The sequence below is a fragment of the Nymphalis io genome, chromosome 14 (assembly GCF_905147045.1).
Source record: "Nymphalis io chromosome 14, ilAglIoxx1.1, whole genome shotgun sequence".
In the NCBI taxonomy this organism is placed as follows: domain Eukaryota; kingdom Metazoa; phylum Arthropoda; class Insecta; order Lepidoptera; family Nymphalidae; genus Nymphalis; species Nymphalis io.
Window position 1 is genome coordinate 2,522,809 of NC_065901.1, and position 20,594 is coordinate 2,543,402.

General features: G+C 29.6%; 1 protein-coding gene across 1 annotated transcript in view; it reads right to left on the minus strand.

Annotated features, from left to right (window-relative positions):
* The window catches only part of LOC126773357 (acetylcholine receptor subunit alpha-like 1), a 232,425-nt gene that overhangs the window by 49,945 nt on the left and 161,886 nt on the right, over positions 1-20,594 (minus strand). The window contains exon 3 of the mRNA XM_050494270.1: positions 8,394-8,597. Coding sequence (XP_050350227.1) covers positions 8,394-8,579 — 186 coding nt within the window. The 5' untranslated portion in view covers positions 8,580-8,597. The remainder of the gene's footprint in view (positions 1-8,393; positions 8,598-20,594) is intronic.

Consider the following 20,594-nt stretch of genomic DNA (forward strand, 5'->3'; position numbering starts at 1 on the left):
CAGTGGTCTTTTAGAATTACGAAAATTACTTTTTTTTATATATAATAAATTCTATTGGACGTCTGTTTGTTTTATCCTCATTTTTATTAATCATAGTTTTCCATCAAATTATCGAATTATACCATGGAATAAAATCCACAAAATGATTTCGTTCTACATTTATTTAGCGAGAGATGAGATGGTATTTTTTTAATTATCGTTCGTCTTCAGTCTAAGACGAGATACGTTTAGAAACATCCCATGTTTACATTTAACATAAATCTTTAGAATCAGACTGAAAGTAAACTTTACCTAAGTTGATAATAGTATATCTTTTATATCACGTTTAAATTGAAAACTTGTATGTAAGGAAAATTTTAATTAAACTTAAATATTTTGCTTTAAATTCGTTAACGTATAAAACTTGTTTTATAGTCTTAGCAAAGAAATTGTTTTCAATTAATATAAATATTTTTATAGCAAATTAAAAAAAAATATGGGGATGTTGCAATACCTAAGGTACAAATGTTATGAGCAATATTTTAGAGTATATTATGGTGAGCTTATTATAATATAAAAATTATTATTTTATATAATGTCCTCCAGACCGATTTTGGCCACGGCAGACAAACTCAAGAGAGATTAGCCTACTACGCAGGAGATATTATAGTGCACAAGTGTGTGCGCAAGCACAGGTGCACTCTCTATTCTCTAACTCTCATAATCCGATGGGACGGCAATCCGACACGACCGGAAAGATTAAAATATAAGTACAGGACCAACGGCTTTACGTGCTTTCCGAGACACGGGTAGGATAGTAAGTCAAAAATATATATTATAAATTGATGAGCACTTCATCTTTACTTATCTGAATACTTTAATTTTACATCTATTATTTTGTGTCATTATTGAAGATTTTTCGATATATTATGAATGTAAGTATATAGAAGTATTAATGGTATATATAGCCATCACAAAACTAGTGTTCAGTTATATTTTCTGTTCGAAACGTGCTTGATTTTGGCAGGTTTCACTGCGGATATAAAGCGATCTCTGAGTTACTTCTTCGGTGCTGTTGACGACAGAATTCGAAATTTCCTCTCGACGCGAGCTGAGCTTGTAAATTTTAAATGAAACTTTTATTTCTTAGTTCATTTTCGAATCAACGAGGTGTGTATATTTATGTATTAAGCGCATATTTTTGTATTCTTTATATGTATACCACTTATACGATGTGTTAAGAGTTCACTACTTAAGTGATATGACTGTTCTTTGCATGACTTTTGATGTGAATCATCTATCTTACGTTGTTTAAGACGGGCTCTTATGACGTGACGTCAGACGATATGACGATATTTTAAGCCCCTCTTCATCGCCGCTCTTTAATCGCATACATACGTGGCGCATTTACTCTGCTGATTTTTTTTTTCAATATCGCTAGTCTTAAACTTTCTATTTTTTATGAGTATTTCAAATCATATTATGACGAATCTTAACCTTATAATGATAAGTTACATGAAACATAACAATACATATACAATAATAAAATAACGAACATTAACAATCAGTTTAAAAAAAATATCATCAAATATTATATTTCCAGTAAAATATTACAGTTTAATCCCAGTAGGATACTATAAAATGCTTGTAAGAATCTCTTGTGAATAGAAATGCTTGCACTTTCCTTTTGAAATATCTTATTCAGTATCGAAGGTTGTTTATTGGCTTACTATACTGCCTTGGAAATTGCACTGCTAGAAATATTTTACACTGCCTGCATTAGAAATGGGAGCATCATGGATCTACGCTATTAAATATTCTGATGGTAACGTAATCTGAATAATATAATCGCGTATTGAAATCGTTATTTACAGCTTGCTAATGGATGCTTCATTCAATTTAAATTGTCATTATTAATTCAGTAATGTTTGTTATTATAAAATGAATAGAAATCACTTTTAATTTATGCAGTATTCGATTAACTTTTCACGGTGGAAATTATCTTTATCGAATATTGAGTAAATAATAATAATTTAATTGCAAATACTCATAGTAGTAGTAAATTATTTCGAATATTAAGGATTTTAGATATCTATAAAATTATGTCTTGCGGTATGTTATTTTTGCTTAATAACGAAACGGATTTTTTTTTACGAAACGAAAATACACGTGAGAATTGATAAAAATACATGAAAGAATTGGTGAAAGTAAATCAGCGTTTATTTTTATTTTTTTTGTGTGAATTCTAAATTAGCTTCAAATTATCAGTTTAAAATTGAACAGAAGATTATGATAAGATGAATATAAATACAGATAATGAGAATAAAATTTTATGTAAATAAAACAAAGAGCGACATTGAAATATCAATAAGAATATTAGAAATTAAATTTAATGTTAATTATTTACGTTGAAGACTGAAATAATATATACAATTTAAAATTAAAGTTAAATAACGTACATTATTAGATGAATAAATGTAAATATTTGCAACGTGGATATGTTTCCGAATTGAATTGCTTTTTCTGTTTTTTGGGCGAAATCTGTACCTAGTCACCAGTGGATGCAATAAGACTGAGTGTTTTAGGAATGTTTTTGCACTAACCCTTAAGACCTTAATGCTTAAACCACACATGAAACAAATATATAATTTGGAAAACCATTTTCTAATGAAACTTACAAGTGATTATATACATAAAACCGTTTTAACATCTTAATAATCATATCTTTTAATATCCAAGCAACAAAGATAAAAATACTTTATTTGCGAACTTAAAATTGTAATCATCATTGATACACTTTAAATTTTCGCGATGAATATTTTATTATTAATCGCGTACTACCCACAATCGTATTTTTTTCATATTAACCAAAGAAATTGCATCAGTCAGGGTCACGCTGTCTATTATAAAAAAAAATGTGGCCAATACGTGCGCTGGCCTGGAAGTTCCTAGAAACCTTTGTAACGTCTACAATTTTTTCTATATATTGGAGTACACATTATTGTTTTTCTCGCTCAGTTTTAGATAAACTTCGAACGAGCTTCAGTTGTTAAATTAGACTAGCTTGACAAAAACTTCCCACGAGCGGGATGACCTCGTACGTCTTTGGTTAACATAATATTATTTATCACGGGTTGGTGAGAAACGTTTTTAAACACAAAATTATTGTGTTTAAATATATACAGCTTATGCCCTAGCTACTACCCTTCTATGTAAATAATTATTGGATTATGTGCCAAAAAAGCCATTTATAATACCTATCGGAGCATGTTGTTAAAAAAACTTAAAACTTGTATTAAATTTTTATAATAATACCTACATTTTATAAAGAAAACTTAATTATGGCTAAACTAAAGATATATTTTACTTACATTCTGTAAACTTACAAAACAAATGCGTTGTACTAAGTTTTAGCAAGGAAACTTGTATCCAACAATACTGGGCCAGACGCTCTTAACTATTCATAGTTTATCCTTGTAAATATTGTAGGTAAGTTTATACTGTATTACATGAGTCAAAATATTACAATATATTATATATATATACAATATATTATATATATATATATATATATATATATATTATAAATATATTATAATAATATTATAATATATTTTTGCTATAAGTCGAACCTATAGTTATACCTATTCATAAAATTTCAAAATGAAACGTATATGACGCAAGAAATTTTAACAAAATTAGGATTTAATTTTTTCTACTGAATTTATTTATTTTAGTATATATTTTGAGTGCAAATTGACCAACATGTTGGCCATATAGCCATGGCATTGAATTTATGAGCGTTGATTACAACGATTAAATACGGATTATCAACAAAATAGTGGTTAATATTGCTTAAAATAGGTCTACTTAATATACTTCATATTATGTAACAAATACAATATTATAATTACTGATTTTGCGTGAAATTCTTAGATCAATATTATTTTTTTCATTGAACATTTCTTTCATTTTCATTCTTTTTGAATTTTATAATTAATGTTCACGCGGTGATTCTATGAACGTTATGTTACACTTATTATTGATTTACATATCAAAATTTGTTAATATGTGTGTGTATGTTGTGTGTCGTAAATGAGTAATATAAATGAAATATGTTCGGAAATTTAAGATATTTTCTAGATTCTACCTAAACTCCGATTTCCATAGTTTTAGGAATAATATATTACATCGTATAATATGTAGATTGAAAATCGTTTAAAAATGAGATAGAATTTTACGTTATATTTTTGGATTTCATGCATTTCTTGGATTTCCACCACACGAGGGAGCGATAAATTTTAAAATTCTAATGTTATCTTAGTAGTTTCGACGTTCAATATTCAAATTGATGAATCAGCGTTTTTGTCGTTCGGAACGACGAAGAGAGAGAATAATCCAATGAAATTATTTCAAAGATTATCTTAATGTATATAATGACAAATTACTTAATAATATAATGCATAATTAAAATTACACTAATATGATTTTTTTTTTAATTTTGAATAAAACTATAATATAAAAATAAATGTTTTGGGTGTAGACAATTAAGAAATTGCAAAATTTAATAAGCAAGTGAGGTCCAATTCAATTTATTAAAATGAAGGCCTTAACAAGTAAAAGATCAGCGTATTAAAAGTAAACAGAACCGATTTAATTTATAAACATTCTACTGTAAAAGTCGAAGTGATATTGACTTAATCAAGTAATCGCTTTGAGGCACCCAATCAGACCCAGCTTAGTTTACTTGGAAAAAAAAGTATATAGTATTCCGTTTGAACTTCAGGGGCTCTAGGCTTTTTAATGAATGTTCCTTTAGATGTTCTATTGAATTTTATTTTCATTTATTTAAAAGTATATACGTTTAATAGAAACTGAAGTTTCAAGACAGAGCTACCTGACGTTTTGCGTTATTATTGACCTCATTCGTAATACAAAGTTTTTGTTTAATTGGCGGGTGTCTAATAAAATCTTATAATGATTGACTAGCATAATACAAATAGCAATTTAGCTAACACTCGAAATTTTTAAATCGTTCATTCATTCCGATGTTGATTTATTGCAAATATCTTTTATTGGGTACCTAGGTATGAAAATGTTTACGGTAGCATGCACAAGCGATCCCGTGGCGCTCCGCGTTTTTTAGTGGGTATTCGGGATGTTCAGGGTGCACTCGGCGCCTAGGACACCAACGAGCCCCACATGCCCCCCCACTATTCCCGTGGGGAAAACGCGTAATGAGTTTTTCCAGCGTAAAAAAAGGTGTGAATATTAAAACTCGTAAAATACATGTAATTTTCAGAGTTACATATGATTCAGGTAAGACACAAAGAAGAAGACTAGAACCTGAACTTTTAATTGTATTAATTGTTAATTTAAATTTAAAAAATAGAATGGCTTAAGATATTTTTTTTTAAATCATAAACTTGTAGAAATATCAAAAAAATAATCTGAATGACCTTCCAAATGTGTCAACTAATTGGATGAAAAATGAAACAACGAGGAACACCTATCCAAGAGCTATCTAAAGTAGTTTATTTAAATGACTTAATTTATTAAATCTACTTTATTACCTGGCTATAAAAACTATAACTATGAAATTGATTTCAATCAATGTTAGTTCGATTGAAATAATATGTTTTGTTTCAAAAGTTGATTGCTTTACGCGGCTAAGTCTGGACAGTGCGGCGAAACTTTATTTATAAATCCATAACCTTTCAACACAGATTCCATTTCAATTCTCGCGTCCCCAATGGTTTAGTTAAATGAGTTTTGCACTCGTATCGATAGTTTGAAAGCTTTATGAGTTTTCTATATATGTAGAATAAAGTTCTAATTATTATGAACGCCACTTTAATGATAAAAATGCAGATCTATTTAACATCGATAATTTGGTTGAGCAGCACAGGTTAGAAAATCAAAATCTGTGCGAGCGATTACTGTTGAATTTCCCATTGTACGAAATTAATTTCTTTTTCAGGAAGCACTACTCTCGAAAATGTATTTAGTCTAGCTCGGATGGATAATTAGTTCACTTAAGCCACTATATCTAACGTCTCTATTTCAAGAGTCATTTTAAGCTAATAACGACCACCGTCTAGTGAGAACCACATTCATATATAACCTACCCAAGGAAAGAATAACATTACTATAAATACCTAACTCAACATTCAAATAAGATACAAAATTACGAGAAAACTTTCAGCTACATTACAAAATACCGTTCTAAAGGTCAAAGAGAACCAAATTGTTATAACCTCATTGAACGAGCCAGACAAAAAACTTACGAAAACCTGCACGAGGCACAATTATAATCATCTTGGGAGGCGATATTAGTATCTCACATGAACATCTTTCGGAAATAAGAATGTAGAAATTAATCATATCAGACCAAGAGAACATTAGTGAAATTATTCGTAATAACGTAAGAGTCCACAATAGCAGAACTGTTTCAAAAACCACTAATGATAATAAGAGACCGACGGAATGTAGAAAAAAGCGCAGCAAATGTAGTTTGGAAATCAACAAATTCATGGACTATGTTCCAAACGACCGTGAACAAAATACTAAATTATTATTAAAATAATTGAACAGTTTTATATGGAATTGCTCAAATACACCTGTGGTGAGAAGCCGAGATGGCCCAGTGGTAAGAAAGTGTGAATCTTAACCGATGATCGTGGTTTTAAGCCCGCGCAAGCACCACTGAATTTTCACGTGCTTAATTTGTGATAATAATTTATCTCCTGCTTGACGGTGAATATTGAAGGAAAATATCGAGAGAGAACCTGCATGTGTCTAATTTCACTGAAATTCTGCCACATGTGTATTTCACATGTGGAATAAGCTCCAAAAATTATCCTCAAAAGAGAGAGGAGGCCTTAGCCCAGCAGTGGGACATTCATAGGCTGTTACTGACTACTGACCTGAGATGAGCTGCGAAAAACCGTCGACATAACGATCAAGAATTATGTCAGGCAAATACAGTAGTAAAAATATACTATTTATAGGGAATATCACTCACATAGCACTTGTAGTGTCTTATAATCATGTTTAAAGTAGCAAGTAAGTAGTTTACATGGAATATTTTACTGTGACTTACCCTACAAGTGACGACTTTAATAAAAAAATAAACATTTTTCGAAATAATTTTTGGAAACTGTATGTAACACTTTCATTTTATGTAATTTATGGCATTTTATACTTGAGCATTTCAAATCTTATCTCAATTTCGCTTAGTCGTGCTATTTCAGCCCCTTCATCCTTTTTGTTACGCGTTCGAAATATCTCTTTAGAAAACATCTTTTACTTGTAAATGCGATCTAAATTTAGAATATAAAATTACTACTAAATACAAACTTAACTTTACGAATATAAAGATACTTCTCTGTAAATACTAGTCTCTCAGCGATAAGAAGCGAATCCCAAAGATTAAATATTTTGATAGTTTGGGCTAAGTCTGTAAATGTCTTATTTATTAAAAATATAGTTTATAAAAGATTGTGTTGTTAGAATTGGTAAGCCAAAAAATTGCTGAAAAATAGAATAGTGTACAACGAATTTATATTATATTATAATTCCACAGTCGTTTCGAAGCCAACAAATTCAAATCGAAATAAAATTTATTAAGTATTGATAATATTAAATATAATTTATTCGTAAACTGAAAGTTATAATCTAATGGAAGTGAACAGGAAGTGAAATCCGTTTTAACGAAGGGATTTTAGTTGTAGTTCGGGATAATCCGAAACGTTCCGATTTTGAAACTATTCAGGTTTAGGAGCAAACGATTTTGTATTAATTTTATATCACCATTAAACTAATGGAAGCGTGATCTTTGAACCGTTTCAAATATATCGATTTAAGCGGATTAAGCTTAATTGTAATATGTTTGATAGATTAGAAGGTAAACTAAACTAATACTTTGGATGAAATGTTTCATTTTTAATACAATGTGAATATTAGAAAATAATGCTTAATGTTCATTAGATTGCAGATTAGTTATTAATTAAAATCTATTTAAAAAAAGGTTAACTTATTCTCTTAATAAAGATAGATAGTCTTTTAGGTTTCATTAAATTATCAACCAAATATAATTTGATATTACATAAGTAATTTAATTTTATTTATATATTTTATTTTATATAATTAACTTATTTATATTTATTTGTTTTTATAAACACTCCTTGTTTTTTATCATTTTTCTTAAAATAATTTGAAATTTTTAAAATGGATCATGAAATAATGGATATATCGATTTCAGATAGACGTGAAGTCTGCATTTGACTCTTTAAATGCGAATTAAATTAATTAAATGTGTGTATCTATACGTAGTATTGAGAAAGTTAAATTAGGTCCTGAAATTAGTTTTTTTTTTTTTAATAAGAATATAAATTTTAAAAATGAGTACTTACAACGTCGATGAGTTGACTAAGCCTCAGTCCCATCTTCACGGTGAGCCGGTCTGAGTTGTTGCCCACGGGCCGAATCAATCTGTTGTAGTTTGAAAGGAGGTCGTCGTATAGCCGCTTCGCTTCAGGGTTTGCGACGCTTAAGCGGCCCCACACGCACAGGACTCCGACCACAAACGCCAACACCATCTTAGGCTAACACCACCCCTGTGGACAATAATAAAAAATTGAAAATACATTCTATTTTATAAAAAAAAATTCTATCCCTATTAAAGTTACCTAATGCAAATTTTGTTTATGTAAAAAAATAAGCTTTACACTTAGTGTTGGGGCTTTGTGCAAGTCTCATATTGTGGTCAGATATCAAGCGTCAGTGAGCCAGTGTTATTAAGCTTGTGATATTATTGAAAAATGTATGTATTCATTATTGTTTAAAATATCCCTTATATGTTATACATTTAAATACAGTCATTTTAAGTCTTGATAATTAAGCCTAAAGTATGTAATGTAACAAGTTTTGTACGTAATAGCGAAATACATTAATTAACCAGTACCATGCTCTGATTGAACGTTTCTAATTAGGAAATATAATATGCTTATAAATGGCATCCGCTTCAAAGTCATAACCATAATTATTACAGTATTAAACAGAAATTAGTTGAAAGCGCGAAGAATCTTCCTCGCTGAGCTGTCGGTAGGAGCCGATAAATTATTTTGAAATTAATTTGGGTTCAAATTTCAGCAGCACTTGTTGTTTGTAATATGGTGATTTTGATAAAGTTGTAAATCATTTTGTTATTCCATTTTCGTATTTACTTTAATTTTGGAACGTTTTCTGGATAATTCGAGTTTAATATATTTGTTTGTTTAAGCCTTTGATGTAATCTTTATTCACGAATGAGATAATTATTTTAGTTAATATATTGAGAATTTATATTTTTCGTCAAGTGGTTCAGTTAATTGAATGAATTCTTATTTATACGAAAAGAGTTAGTAGTGATCCAGTGGCTAGAACCCGCTATGTGATATTACAGTGTAGATTATTATTTTACACTACATTATATTACACTACACAATAACTCGAAATGGCCCAGTGCTTAGAACAAGTCCACCAACACTGTAGCAGCGTGGCCAATAAGTAGCAATTGAAATATTAAAGAAATTAAACTGTATTCCTGTTTACACAATATTTCTGTTAAAATTAACGTTGCAGTAACATGGAATGTGAGTTCTTATCTAAATTGTGGCCAAAGTAGGGCTTAAATGTAAGATTAGCCGGCGAAACAATAGCAAGCTATATATAACTGTTGTAAATCTATCGCAAGCCGCTGAAGATAAGATGATTTTATAGTACTCTTGGAATAGTGATTTTTACAAATGTTAACTTTTTTTTTTGCAAACTTTTCATGTCATAAATAATAAGATACTTTGGTAAAAACACTGATACAAATAATAATAAATAATTTGATACGGTCTGGTGCGAGTTTAAGCCCCAAAACGCGCAGAAATTGCGTAACGTAAATTCGCAATGTGGCCTTAGCCTTACTGAAAACCATTGATAAAGTTATACCATGTTAAATTTGATAAAATACTCAAAGCTAATTTTATAAATACTTTGATTAACAAAATTATATTATGTACAATTTAATTAATAATAACTGAAGAAAGCTTTGTACGTTATTTTTAATAAATTAAAAACAGAAATAAATAAAGCTCCAGTTGAACATCTCAAACGTAGCTAATATTCTTTTTAATAAAAGAAATATTCTCTCGCAAAACTCCGAATGTAAATTACAAAATTTTATGAATCTTAAGACTTTGGCCTCGTATTTTGTCTTGAGGCGAGACGTAATTTTAAACAAAAGTTGATAAGGGCCAGCGCACATAACTTACCCGTACATAACTTTTAAGGAATCTCTTAGTACAATTTTAATTCGTTAAGTCGGAACTGAATTTCCTTTTATTTCTATTTTAAAAGAATATATAATGAATAATATTTTATCGCCATTTGTTGTTTAATTTGTATTGTCAGGCTTTGTTCTAGCATCGAATATGGCTAGGTCCTCGAAAACTTTTTTTAAACGATTCTTGTACTATCTTTGAAATTAAGAAATATAAGACACTCCCACAAAAGTGAAAACAAAATTAATATCAGTAATGTAAAGTAAGGATGTTTAAATGTATCGTATGCAACCGCCCTCTTTATCGAAAAGACCACTACGACTTCAACTAATGCTATAATAACAACAACATTGCTATGAAAAACAGACAGTGTAGTGTTGCAGTATTCTAGAAACTTATCATAAACAAGGATTTGGACTTTTAATCCAGTTTCCTTAACATTCTTGGCAAAATTCACAGGTTTGTTACAAGCACGTCAAGATGTATTTGTTATAAGAGAAATATAAAATAGTATCGCAGTCGTATAATTATATATAATTAATTTCATTAATAATAAGACTAACGGAATCACGAAAGATCAATATTAAATATACACAAAATGGAAACTCAAAAATTTACGGGAGAACGAAGTGCTGAACAGAACAGACAAGAAAGAAGCTCATTTATTACTTTTCCCACCAATTAAATTACATAGGTATGTTAATTAAGTACAAATAAATTTATTATTTATTCACAATGAAAAACAACGAACATTAACTCCATGCGTTTGTTACAGATATTATTTTGTATCGAGTAATAAATTTGGTTGTAAATTTATTTGTAGGCAAAGTTAATAATAGTTTTTGTTTGGGTAATAAAGTATATTTTGATTAAATTATATATATATATATATATATATATATATATATATATATATATATATATATATATATATAAAGTATATCGGCTAATTAGTAATTAAGAAAAATCTAGCCAAAGCATACTATCCATAAGGTCAAACAAAAATTACGAAATATTACACTTTATCTATTACGAAATACGGCTTTGTTGCGATTAATAAGCTACCTCTGGAATTAAATAATGTGGTTGTGGAAATTAAATTAAACTTAAGCGGCTTTGCTTTACGGTTTATTTTAGCCTGTCAATTTTGTAGAGCTTAAGCAGGTTATGGAAGGACGGATTTCTTTTAATTATTTTTTAAGCTGAATTGTATATACTACATTTTTTTCTGCAACTTTCTACAGTCAGAAATATCTCCTAATTTTCCTATTCGTAAAAGTTTAATTAATTATAATTATTTTATATTTTTGTCATTAACGCATGTTGAAATTTATATTTTGAAATTGTATTCTATGAATGTGATGGGACAATGGGACTGGGTTAACTTTTTTCCATATTAGTGGGTGAATTCCCATCGATGTTCTAATGAAGTTGAAGGACAGAATTGATGTTTACGATTTATTTTAAGTTACGTAAATTATTAAAGTTTTCTTTACGATATATATTTTTTACCACTGCATGCGTAAAAATTACAATTATAATTGAAAATCACTACATACAATATACTGTGAATGTAATTATCTAGGGTTTTTCCTTTATTTAATAAAAGTAATATTAGCTGCGTTTCAGTCACCCAGCGGCATTTTAATTAGTTCCCGTTAGTTATTTTTAAATTTACTAATAGCAAAGATTTAAGCCTTGATGCCAGAAAAATAAAGATATTATTATTATTATTAAGACTCATTGACAAGATATACACAAAAATATTTTAATATTTGATTTCCTATACTTCACGTGCTTAATTGATGTTTGTAATTTATCTCGTGACGATAAAGGATTATATCGTAAGGTAAACTGCATGTTTCGAGATCTTCTTCTTTATTCTAGCCCTTAAGAGCATCATGTTGTTAGACATTACGACAAACGAGTAAATGTCAATCAATGCCAAGGCAAGCCAATAAATATTTAATTTAAAAAAATCCAGATGATGCATTTGAAGCATGATCCTTATATCGATTATTAAAATTAGATGACATGAGCCCAAAGAAATTCATAAAAAAAATGACCCAGTAGTATGTTAATAAATTTTGCTTTAATATAATCAAAATGTATGTTAATTTTAAACAGAACACTCATGAATTAAATTATTTTATCATAAATCAAATGTCAAGTAAAGGTTTTAGAATACGAACCCATTTCATCTTTTAACGATGTCACGTGTCATTCGCAAGTATCAAGACTATTTTTGAGTACGGATGTGACAATTTGGAGATAGCAGTCTTAACTGTCATATGCAATATTTTTAATCTCATGTAGAAATTAATGTATATAAAAATGAATACTTGTCTTTATTCGTATTTTACGACATCGTATATTTTTCTTCGGATGGAATTTAAACCCTTACAGGTTTTTGTCATAGCATCGTCAATGTACGTTAGGTTGCGTGTGAGTGTTATCAGCTGATTGCGTAAAAAATAATTAAAAAAGAGGTATAATGGTGGATACTTAGATTATTTAATCTTACTGACCACAAATAAGTGGTATAAAAGGAAGCCATCTATAGTGTTTTCCAATCACAAAAGGAGTAAATATGAACAAACCGTAAATTAAATAAATTTATATATTCCAAGTGATTTGCTGATAACGCCGCTACATTATACACTACAAACAGTTCTTTATTAATATATCTTCGTTTGTAATACAGCAATATTCCACTTAATTACTTGATTTCACTTTAATTTCACTTTCAAAGTTCCGAAAACAGTTTTGACGACATTCAAAAAGCCATTTTTTTGATGAACTGACAATGAATATTACAGATTAGTAAGATTCCAAGGACGTTCGCTAAGCGAACGGAGAACGAATGAATTAATATAATTTAAAAAATAGATCACTTTAGTTTTGTCACAAATTTTACAGATATTTGTTTATATTTTTGTAAATAATATAATATATGAAATTTTTGTAAAAAAAACATACAAAGTTACCGAAACATCCTATAAAGATGTTATTATTATGTATAGTAATTAAATGAAAGAAATATATTTAATTTAATTAATTCATTAATTTATTAATAAATGAATGATAAAGGAAGAAATGATTGAATGAGTGGGTGCTCATCTCCTCCTCCTCACAAGGTCAAAGTTGTTTATCTGCCTCCTTTCCTATTGCCTTTGGAAAAGACTATAAACTAGTCTTTCGATGCCTATCAAAGCATATAATAATACTAACATTATATATGCAAAACTGACTTTGTTTGTTTGTTTATTTATTTCTTTGTTCCGCTTCCATGCCTTATCTACTCAGGGATACAGAACTAACATCCCCCAATACGTGGGTCAAGCCGAGAGTGGAAACTATTTATTATAATACATTAAGGATATTGATAATAGAACGCATATCCAAAATAAAATAAAAAAATATTAAATAAACTAAAGGGAAACGATTGAACAAGACGTATTAGTTGTCAATAAATCAAAAATAAAGGTTTGAACAAAGACTGACGTCGAAAAGTTAACAGTTTTATTTTAAATTGGCATTTATTTCGCATGAATGCACTTCGATGCGGTTCAAATGGGATTGGATGTCATCTTGTTGCTGCCAAATTCGAATAAACCGGCTGATAGACTCCTTTATATGACATTTTATTATGATTTCACAATCTTGCTTTGCTTAGCTAAAATATATATTAGTGGTATGAAATTTAATAATACTAAATGCTTTCTTAAAGCAGGCAACTTACAAGCACTTTTAAATCGCTACTACGCTTATTTAAACGTTTAAAATATAATTGGTTTGAACTGCAAATTATACCAATATTAGTAAAAAAACTCTTTTACGTATTAATGTTATTCTTAATCAATTTTGGTAACGGCAATTTTAATAACAAATAAACAATAACAATTCCCGTTCCCTGGAAAAATAACAGTCTGCACAGTTGGGTACTCTAATAATTTCTTCTCAGTTAGCTGGTCGTAGTAGAAATAACCATCCAGGTTGACATAAGTAAATAGAACACCAACATCATAACCAAATATCAGTTACTACAAGAATATAGTTTGAGGTCAGATTCGAAACCGCAATTCTTAAATCGCCTGAAAAAATGTTTGTAAGTAAAATAATAGAAAGTGATAACTATACCAATGAGCTCATAGAAAACCCTTGCAACTTGTGAAGAAGGAAATTATAGAAGATATGACAATATATAGAGATAAAGCGAAGAGATAAGCTATGGGTGCTTAAAGGAAATGGATAAGATCAAGTGAAAAGCGACATGAAAGCAACATTATTTAAGAATTAGCATTGACTTAGGGACATACCAATAATTAATTATTCCTTACATGTTTGAATTTCATTCAAGGCAAGACATTTTTTTTTACAAATGTTCCTTCATTACAAATTTAACAGATCAAATCTCAGTAGCCATTGTTCGAGCTTGAACATAATATTCGGTTGAGATCACCTGGTAAAACTTCTGTAGCATCTCAACTTAAAATAATTATTATCTTATAGAAATACTACGTTGATTTTAAAACGAAATTCTAAAATCATAAATTCATTTCAAACAACCGTCGAGTAGAAAATCGAGACGGTGACGGAAATCAAATGACGCGATCCTCGTCCTCACCGGAAGTCTGTAGATGATGTCGTTGTCCAACTTCCGGGTTCCATGAAGGGGTTGAATATAAGGGTTGATAATATCTTTGTATGTTGTGACTTTGGGCACAGTTAAGAATTTGTTGGTATGTATGGTGGATTTTAGTTTAAAACACAATGTTATATTATATATGTGTAAAGTATATATATATATATTGACTGTGAATCATGCTATTCGGTACGAATTACAGTAAATATAATAACTACAACAAAGCGATTATTGCTGCAAGTGTATAATTAAAATTCAATCTTATATATTTTTTAAAAAATATTGAATTTAGACTTTGCTACGCTTTCGTTAATTATACTCACATAAACATTTTTACGTTTTTAGTATACCGATAAATAAATTTAAAGCTTATCTGAATAAAATATATATCCTTACTAATATAATAAATGTAAATGTGTTTGTTTGCTTGTTACGCTGTCACGTCTTAACTAATCAACCGATCATCATGACATTTTGTTATATATGTTGTTAGGGGTACAGAAAAGAACATATGGTACATAAAACCCGCCACTCCCCTTCCCCTTCGCCTCACTCGAGAGTGAAGCCGCAGGTGAAATCTAGTAGATTGCAAAATAGCTATGAGCTAATTATCGTTGACTATTATACAAATCACATAAAGTTAATTATATATGAGTATTACATGCGTATGATGTAAGTAGTTACTGAGTTTCTTGCCGGTTATTCTATATAGAATCTATATTCCGATCCGATGCTGTCTTCACATAAAATAAACATTATAAAACGAAGAAAATATTTTAAATTACATTTTTTAATATATAAATAAATATAAATGTCGAATAATATGTATGCTTCGAACAATAAAAGATTAAATTCGTTTCAGACATTTCAGACAAGAGACAAATACCGCTTTATGTAATAGAACAGATAAACGTAACGTTAGATGACAGTGAACGTATAAATCATTGTTGAAACAGCAGTCGTGAAGTTTATACAAGCAGGCTGGTTATCTTCAGCTCGGATAGAACAAGCCTCCAAGGCTTGTTGGAATAATAACGGTATTACTAAGCAAAGACCTGACAATCTCGGCTAAGTGGACTGTAATATCTATATTTGTTATAGCGTGCAAAATTTTCTTTGTAAGTACTAACTTATAATAAGCGAAATCAATATATATTTATTAGGTTCTTTCTAGTATTTACGCATTGTAATTTATGTAATATGCTTATGTATATCTTATATATATCTGAATATATGAGCTGTGTGTGATTATTATTATCTCTATTAGTATTAACATTATAAATGTGAAATAAAGACTGTCTGTGTGTCTGTTGCTTTCGCGCAATTTTGATGTCAGTTATCATTATTATGTTAGTTTGAAGCAAGCTTGAACACTGACTTCGCTCTTTCTTTCATTATTGGTTTGACATTTGAAAGAAGAAGACACAGCATTGTTTGCCTTGTCAGTCGCTAAGCAACGCTTAGTTACAAGTGAGGCCGTTAATTATTGGAAATTTTGAGTCTCGATCGATTTTGATAAAATACTAAACGTATCTGTACTCCTAAATTACATTTGTAACTTCTCTTGTTGAAAAGTAACAATAATGGTTTTTTCTATTTCGATAAATTGCAAATAGTCAAATTGACTTTAAAAATTATCTTGAAATCACAAAGAAACGGTTCTCATAAATTTATTCATATAGATGTAAACAAAATATTAATGCAGACTTTTATTTAATTTTATCTTCGCCAATATTTAACAACATTCGCTTATAAAAGCTAAAGTTAAGCCGAGAGCAGTCGAGTTGACTTCAAAAGACTTCGCAACAGGTACCAAGTTAATCGAGTGAAGTGTTCAGGTAGACAAAATATGTATGAAAAAAGGCGACCAAAAACAAGCCACGCCTTCACAATGATAATTATCTTTTTAATAATTATATTAACATGGACAATTAAAGTAATCTACTTCACCTATAAACATTGTTTAAAGATTAATTAGTTAAACAATGCTTTGTCTTCTTCTTTCGCATGTCAAATCAATGATGTCAGAAAGAAATAAATGTTTAACTAAATAATAATCCTTAATAATATTATGTAAAGGGAGTCAGTATTGTTAAAATTATTATGTAAAATTTAAAATTAATGCACTAAAACATAACTTTATGCTTTGCTTTACAATAATGTACAATATAATAAGCACAGGTCAATATTTAAAATAAATTAGTAATCTATCTGTTTCTGATTGAAATTATAAATGTCGCTAAAATAAAACGTCTCACACATAGTTCGAGTATTTTTCTTCACACAGCTTAACTTGCTTTCCTTGAAAATCGTAACTTTCCTCTTCTGGCAGTTGTAATCAATTCACTGAAACTAGATAGGAACTAGACTAAAAGTCTAAGTTTGTCGGACTTCATCTTAATCTTGATTGTAAATGCTAAATTGGATATTTAAATAGATAAATGCAATTCAAAGTTATACGATTTAGCCTATTAAAAAAATTGGAGCTTTTTTGAGATAAACATTTTAGAACAATAACAAGATTAACTAGACTACCCACTTCTCGTTTCATTTATTTTCCATTTAAAACCCTATTATGTCTATATCCTTATCCTAGTACCAGGTAATCCTGATGTCAAATTTTATTAAAGTCAGTTTAGTGGTTTCGTTGTGACGACAGACATACACACAAAATAAAATGATTAAAAGAAATTATCTTTTAATAATCACATTTCTATAATATTACTCTGATAACAAACATTAGTGCTATACTGCTTAGCAGCAGTTATTAACGTAAACTTGAATAACATTAAAGTATAGTAAACTAACATTCCATATTTAAAAAAAAACTCGCTACATGCTTATTTACAAAGATATACTAAAAATAAGGATAACCATTCATTATCCAATGTGTGCTGAATGATTAAGGCTTTTCTTATAGAATAGGAAGGCGGACGAGCATATGGGCCACCTGATGGTAAGTGGTCACCAAACGCCCTTAGACATTGGCATTGTAAGAAATGTTAACCATCGCTTACATCACCAATGCGCCACCAACCTTGGGAACTAAGATGTTATGTCCCTTGTGCCTTAATTACACTGGCTCACTCACCCTTCAAACCGGAACACAACAATACCAAGTACTGCTGTTTTGCGGTAGAATATCTGAGGAGTGGGTGATACCTACCTAATACATATTTAAGGTATCAGTTCATACGAGTGACTTTATAATTATAAACATAATTAAAATAAGTATTTATATATTATGATTATTGGTGATGAATTAATTCAGAATGAAAATAAACGACAATACATTATTTTAATCGTCATAAAAAATGTCCCAAATTGAACCGAAATTACTATTTTCAGAGTTATTTCAATATGACATACAAAACATAACGTCTGTATTATAATTCGAATGTAATATTCAAAAGGATTTATAACATTCGAATCGTAAACACAGTTAAGCTGAAAACACACTGCACGTTTTCGCCAACATAAATTGCGACCCGGGACGCCACCGAGGGCGAGCGTGCAGTTTGAATTTTTAATACGCTGACAGTTTCCAGTGCAACTTGGAAACATTCAAAAACATGCCTGATTCGAATCGGTTAATTTACTCCGGGCAAGTTTACTTGGAGATGTGATGCATTTTTCGTTATGAGAAATAGCTTTCGTTCTATTATTTTTGTACAAATGATAACAACGATTCGTTGCATCATTATATTAAACTAGCTAGCGTTTATAACATCAGAAAGTTTAGTGACTAGCTTACGCTGTTGTTAATTTGTAGTATAAGAGTTCTGGAGTCGAAAAAATAAAGGTTATTGACTCCTATGTGAAGAAATAATCAAGGATTTCACTTCTAGCTTAGAAAAGCTGTGCGCTTTATCAATCTTTAGTCTTGTTATATTGCCATCCCTTGAGCAGTATAAAAATGCGTAAATATCTACTCTATGATTTTGGTTCATGTTGTTTCCTTATAAGTTGCTGTTTAAGCTGCTTAAGTGCCTTCGATACATTCAATTATTCAGCAATAAGCGTGTATTTATCTAGTAACCCGAAATTTTTAATTCAATTTGCGTCTATGAAACTTTGTATATATTATTATGGAGGCAAACTGGTAAGTTGGCTACCTAATGGTAAGTTATAAGTAACCGCTCATAGACATTGGTATTGTGAGAAATTTTAACTATACCTTAAATCGTTAGTACACCGTCTACACTGGCTCATTCATCAATAAAGTCACAAAAAAATAGCAAGTAAGTTGCCTCGTCTAAATGAACCATTCCACTCTAGACCACTGTATATTTTTTTTCACAAAATGCCTCGTAACAGTTTACGTTAAATTTTGTATAGAAACGCAACTCTTGAATGTGAAGACTGCATGAGGACGCTAGGACGAATATAATATTAATTTTGTGCTTCTAGAAAAATTAGGTATAACCATTCATGCCAATGAATTATAACTAATTTTATGTGGTTCATTATAGGATACTCTGTATTATGTACTCTGAAAATATTAAGCACATATTAACAGTAAGCGTAACGGCGTGTATTTTAAGTTATATGTCATGAAATGGTTGATTTTTTGCAGCTTGTATGGTCAAAAACAGTTTTTTTGTTTTTTCGAATGGTTTTCTTTCTGATCTATTTCGTCCAAGGCAGGTATTCAAGGTACTTGTAGATGTACAAGTACCATCGATTTTTCGTGCTTTTCGATGCACCGGAGTAAAAACGCTTTCAATTTCCAGTCTGTGCGTTGTTAACAGAGCGATAGAAAAACTTCACATTTCTTTATTAGCCTGAACAGGATTTTGAACCCAAAATCTCGGGTTTTGCAGCCTTATAAGTTAGCTACTAGACCAATTAAGCTTTTTTTAATTTGTATACATAAAATTACATTCGAAATTCGACATACATTACAACGCTTACAACGTTTTGGCTAACTGTAGCCTAGTAATATTCATTAAACAAGAATTTTTATTATACATAATTGTCAATTTTTAAGGAAAATAATAAGCTTATAGCCTCTTCCTGGACCACGCTTGCTTCAATACGGCTTGGATACACATTGTGGCAGAATTTTAACCGAGACGTGCAAATTACCTCAAAATGTTACTTCACCGCCGAGCACAATATGTTTTTTTTATAAATTAAAATCAACGACTGCTAACCACTCTTATTGCTGACTAAATAATATTTTTTAGAATTATTTTAATATATTCTTACATATGTATTAAATTACCAAGTGTAATTAATGCGTTATTATCCGTTGGTTTTATTGTAGAATCAAATATATTTATATATAAAGAAGTATGACTACAATAAATACATATTATAAAGCTAGTTAAAATATATAATTAAGTTATTAACATATATAAAAAATTAACAACTAATTCTCCAGTATGTACCACAAACATACCAAACTTTCGAATGATTATAATTATGGAAATTCCTTCCAACCCTTATCCGTTTGGCCGTGAACGTGACGTCAAGTGCTATTTATCAGGCGCGGGCTTTCTGATTTTAATTAAATGTCATTTTGTCACGTCATTTATTATTTCTAGAGCGAGATAACTAGTTATCACGATGACCAATTAATTTATATTAATATAGTTTATTAATATTCAAGTCTAATTTTATGCGGAAAATTATATATTGTTTGTATTTTGATT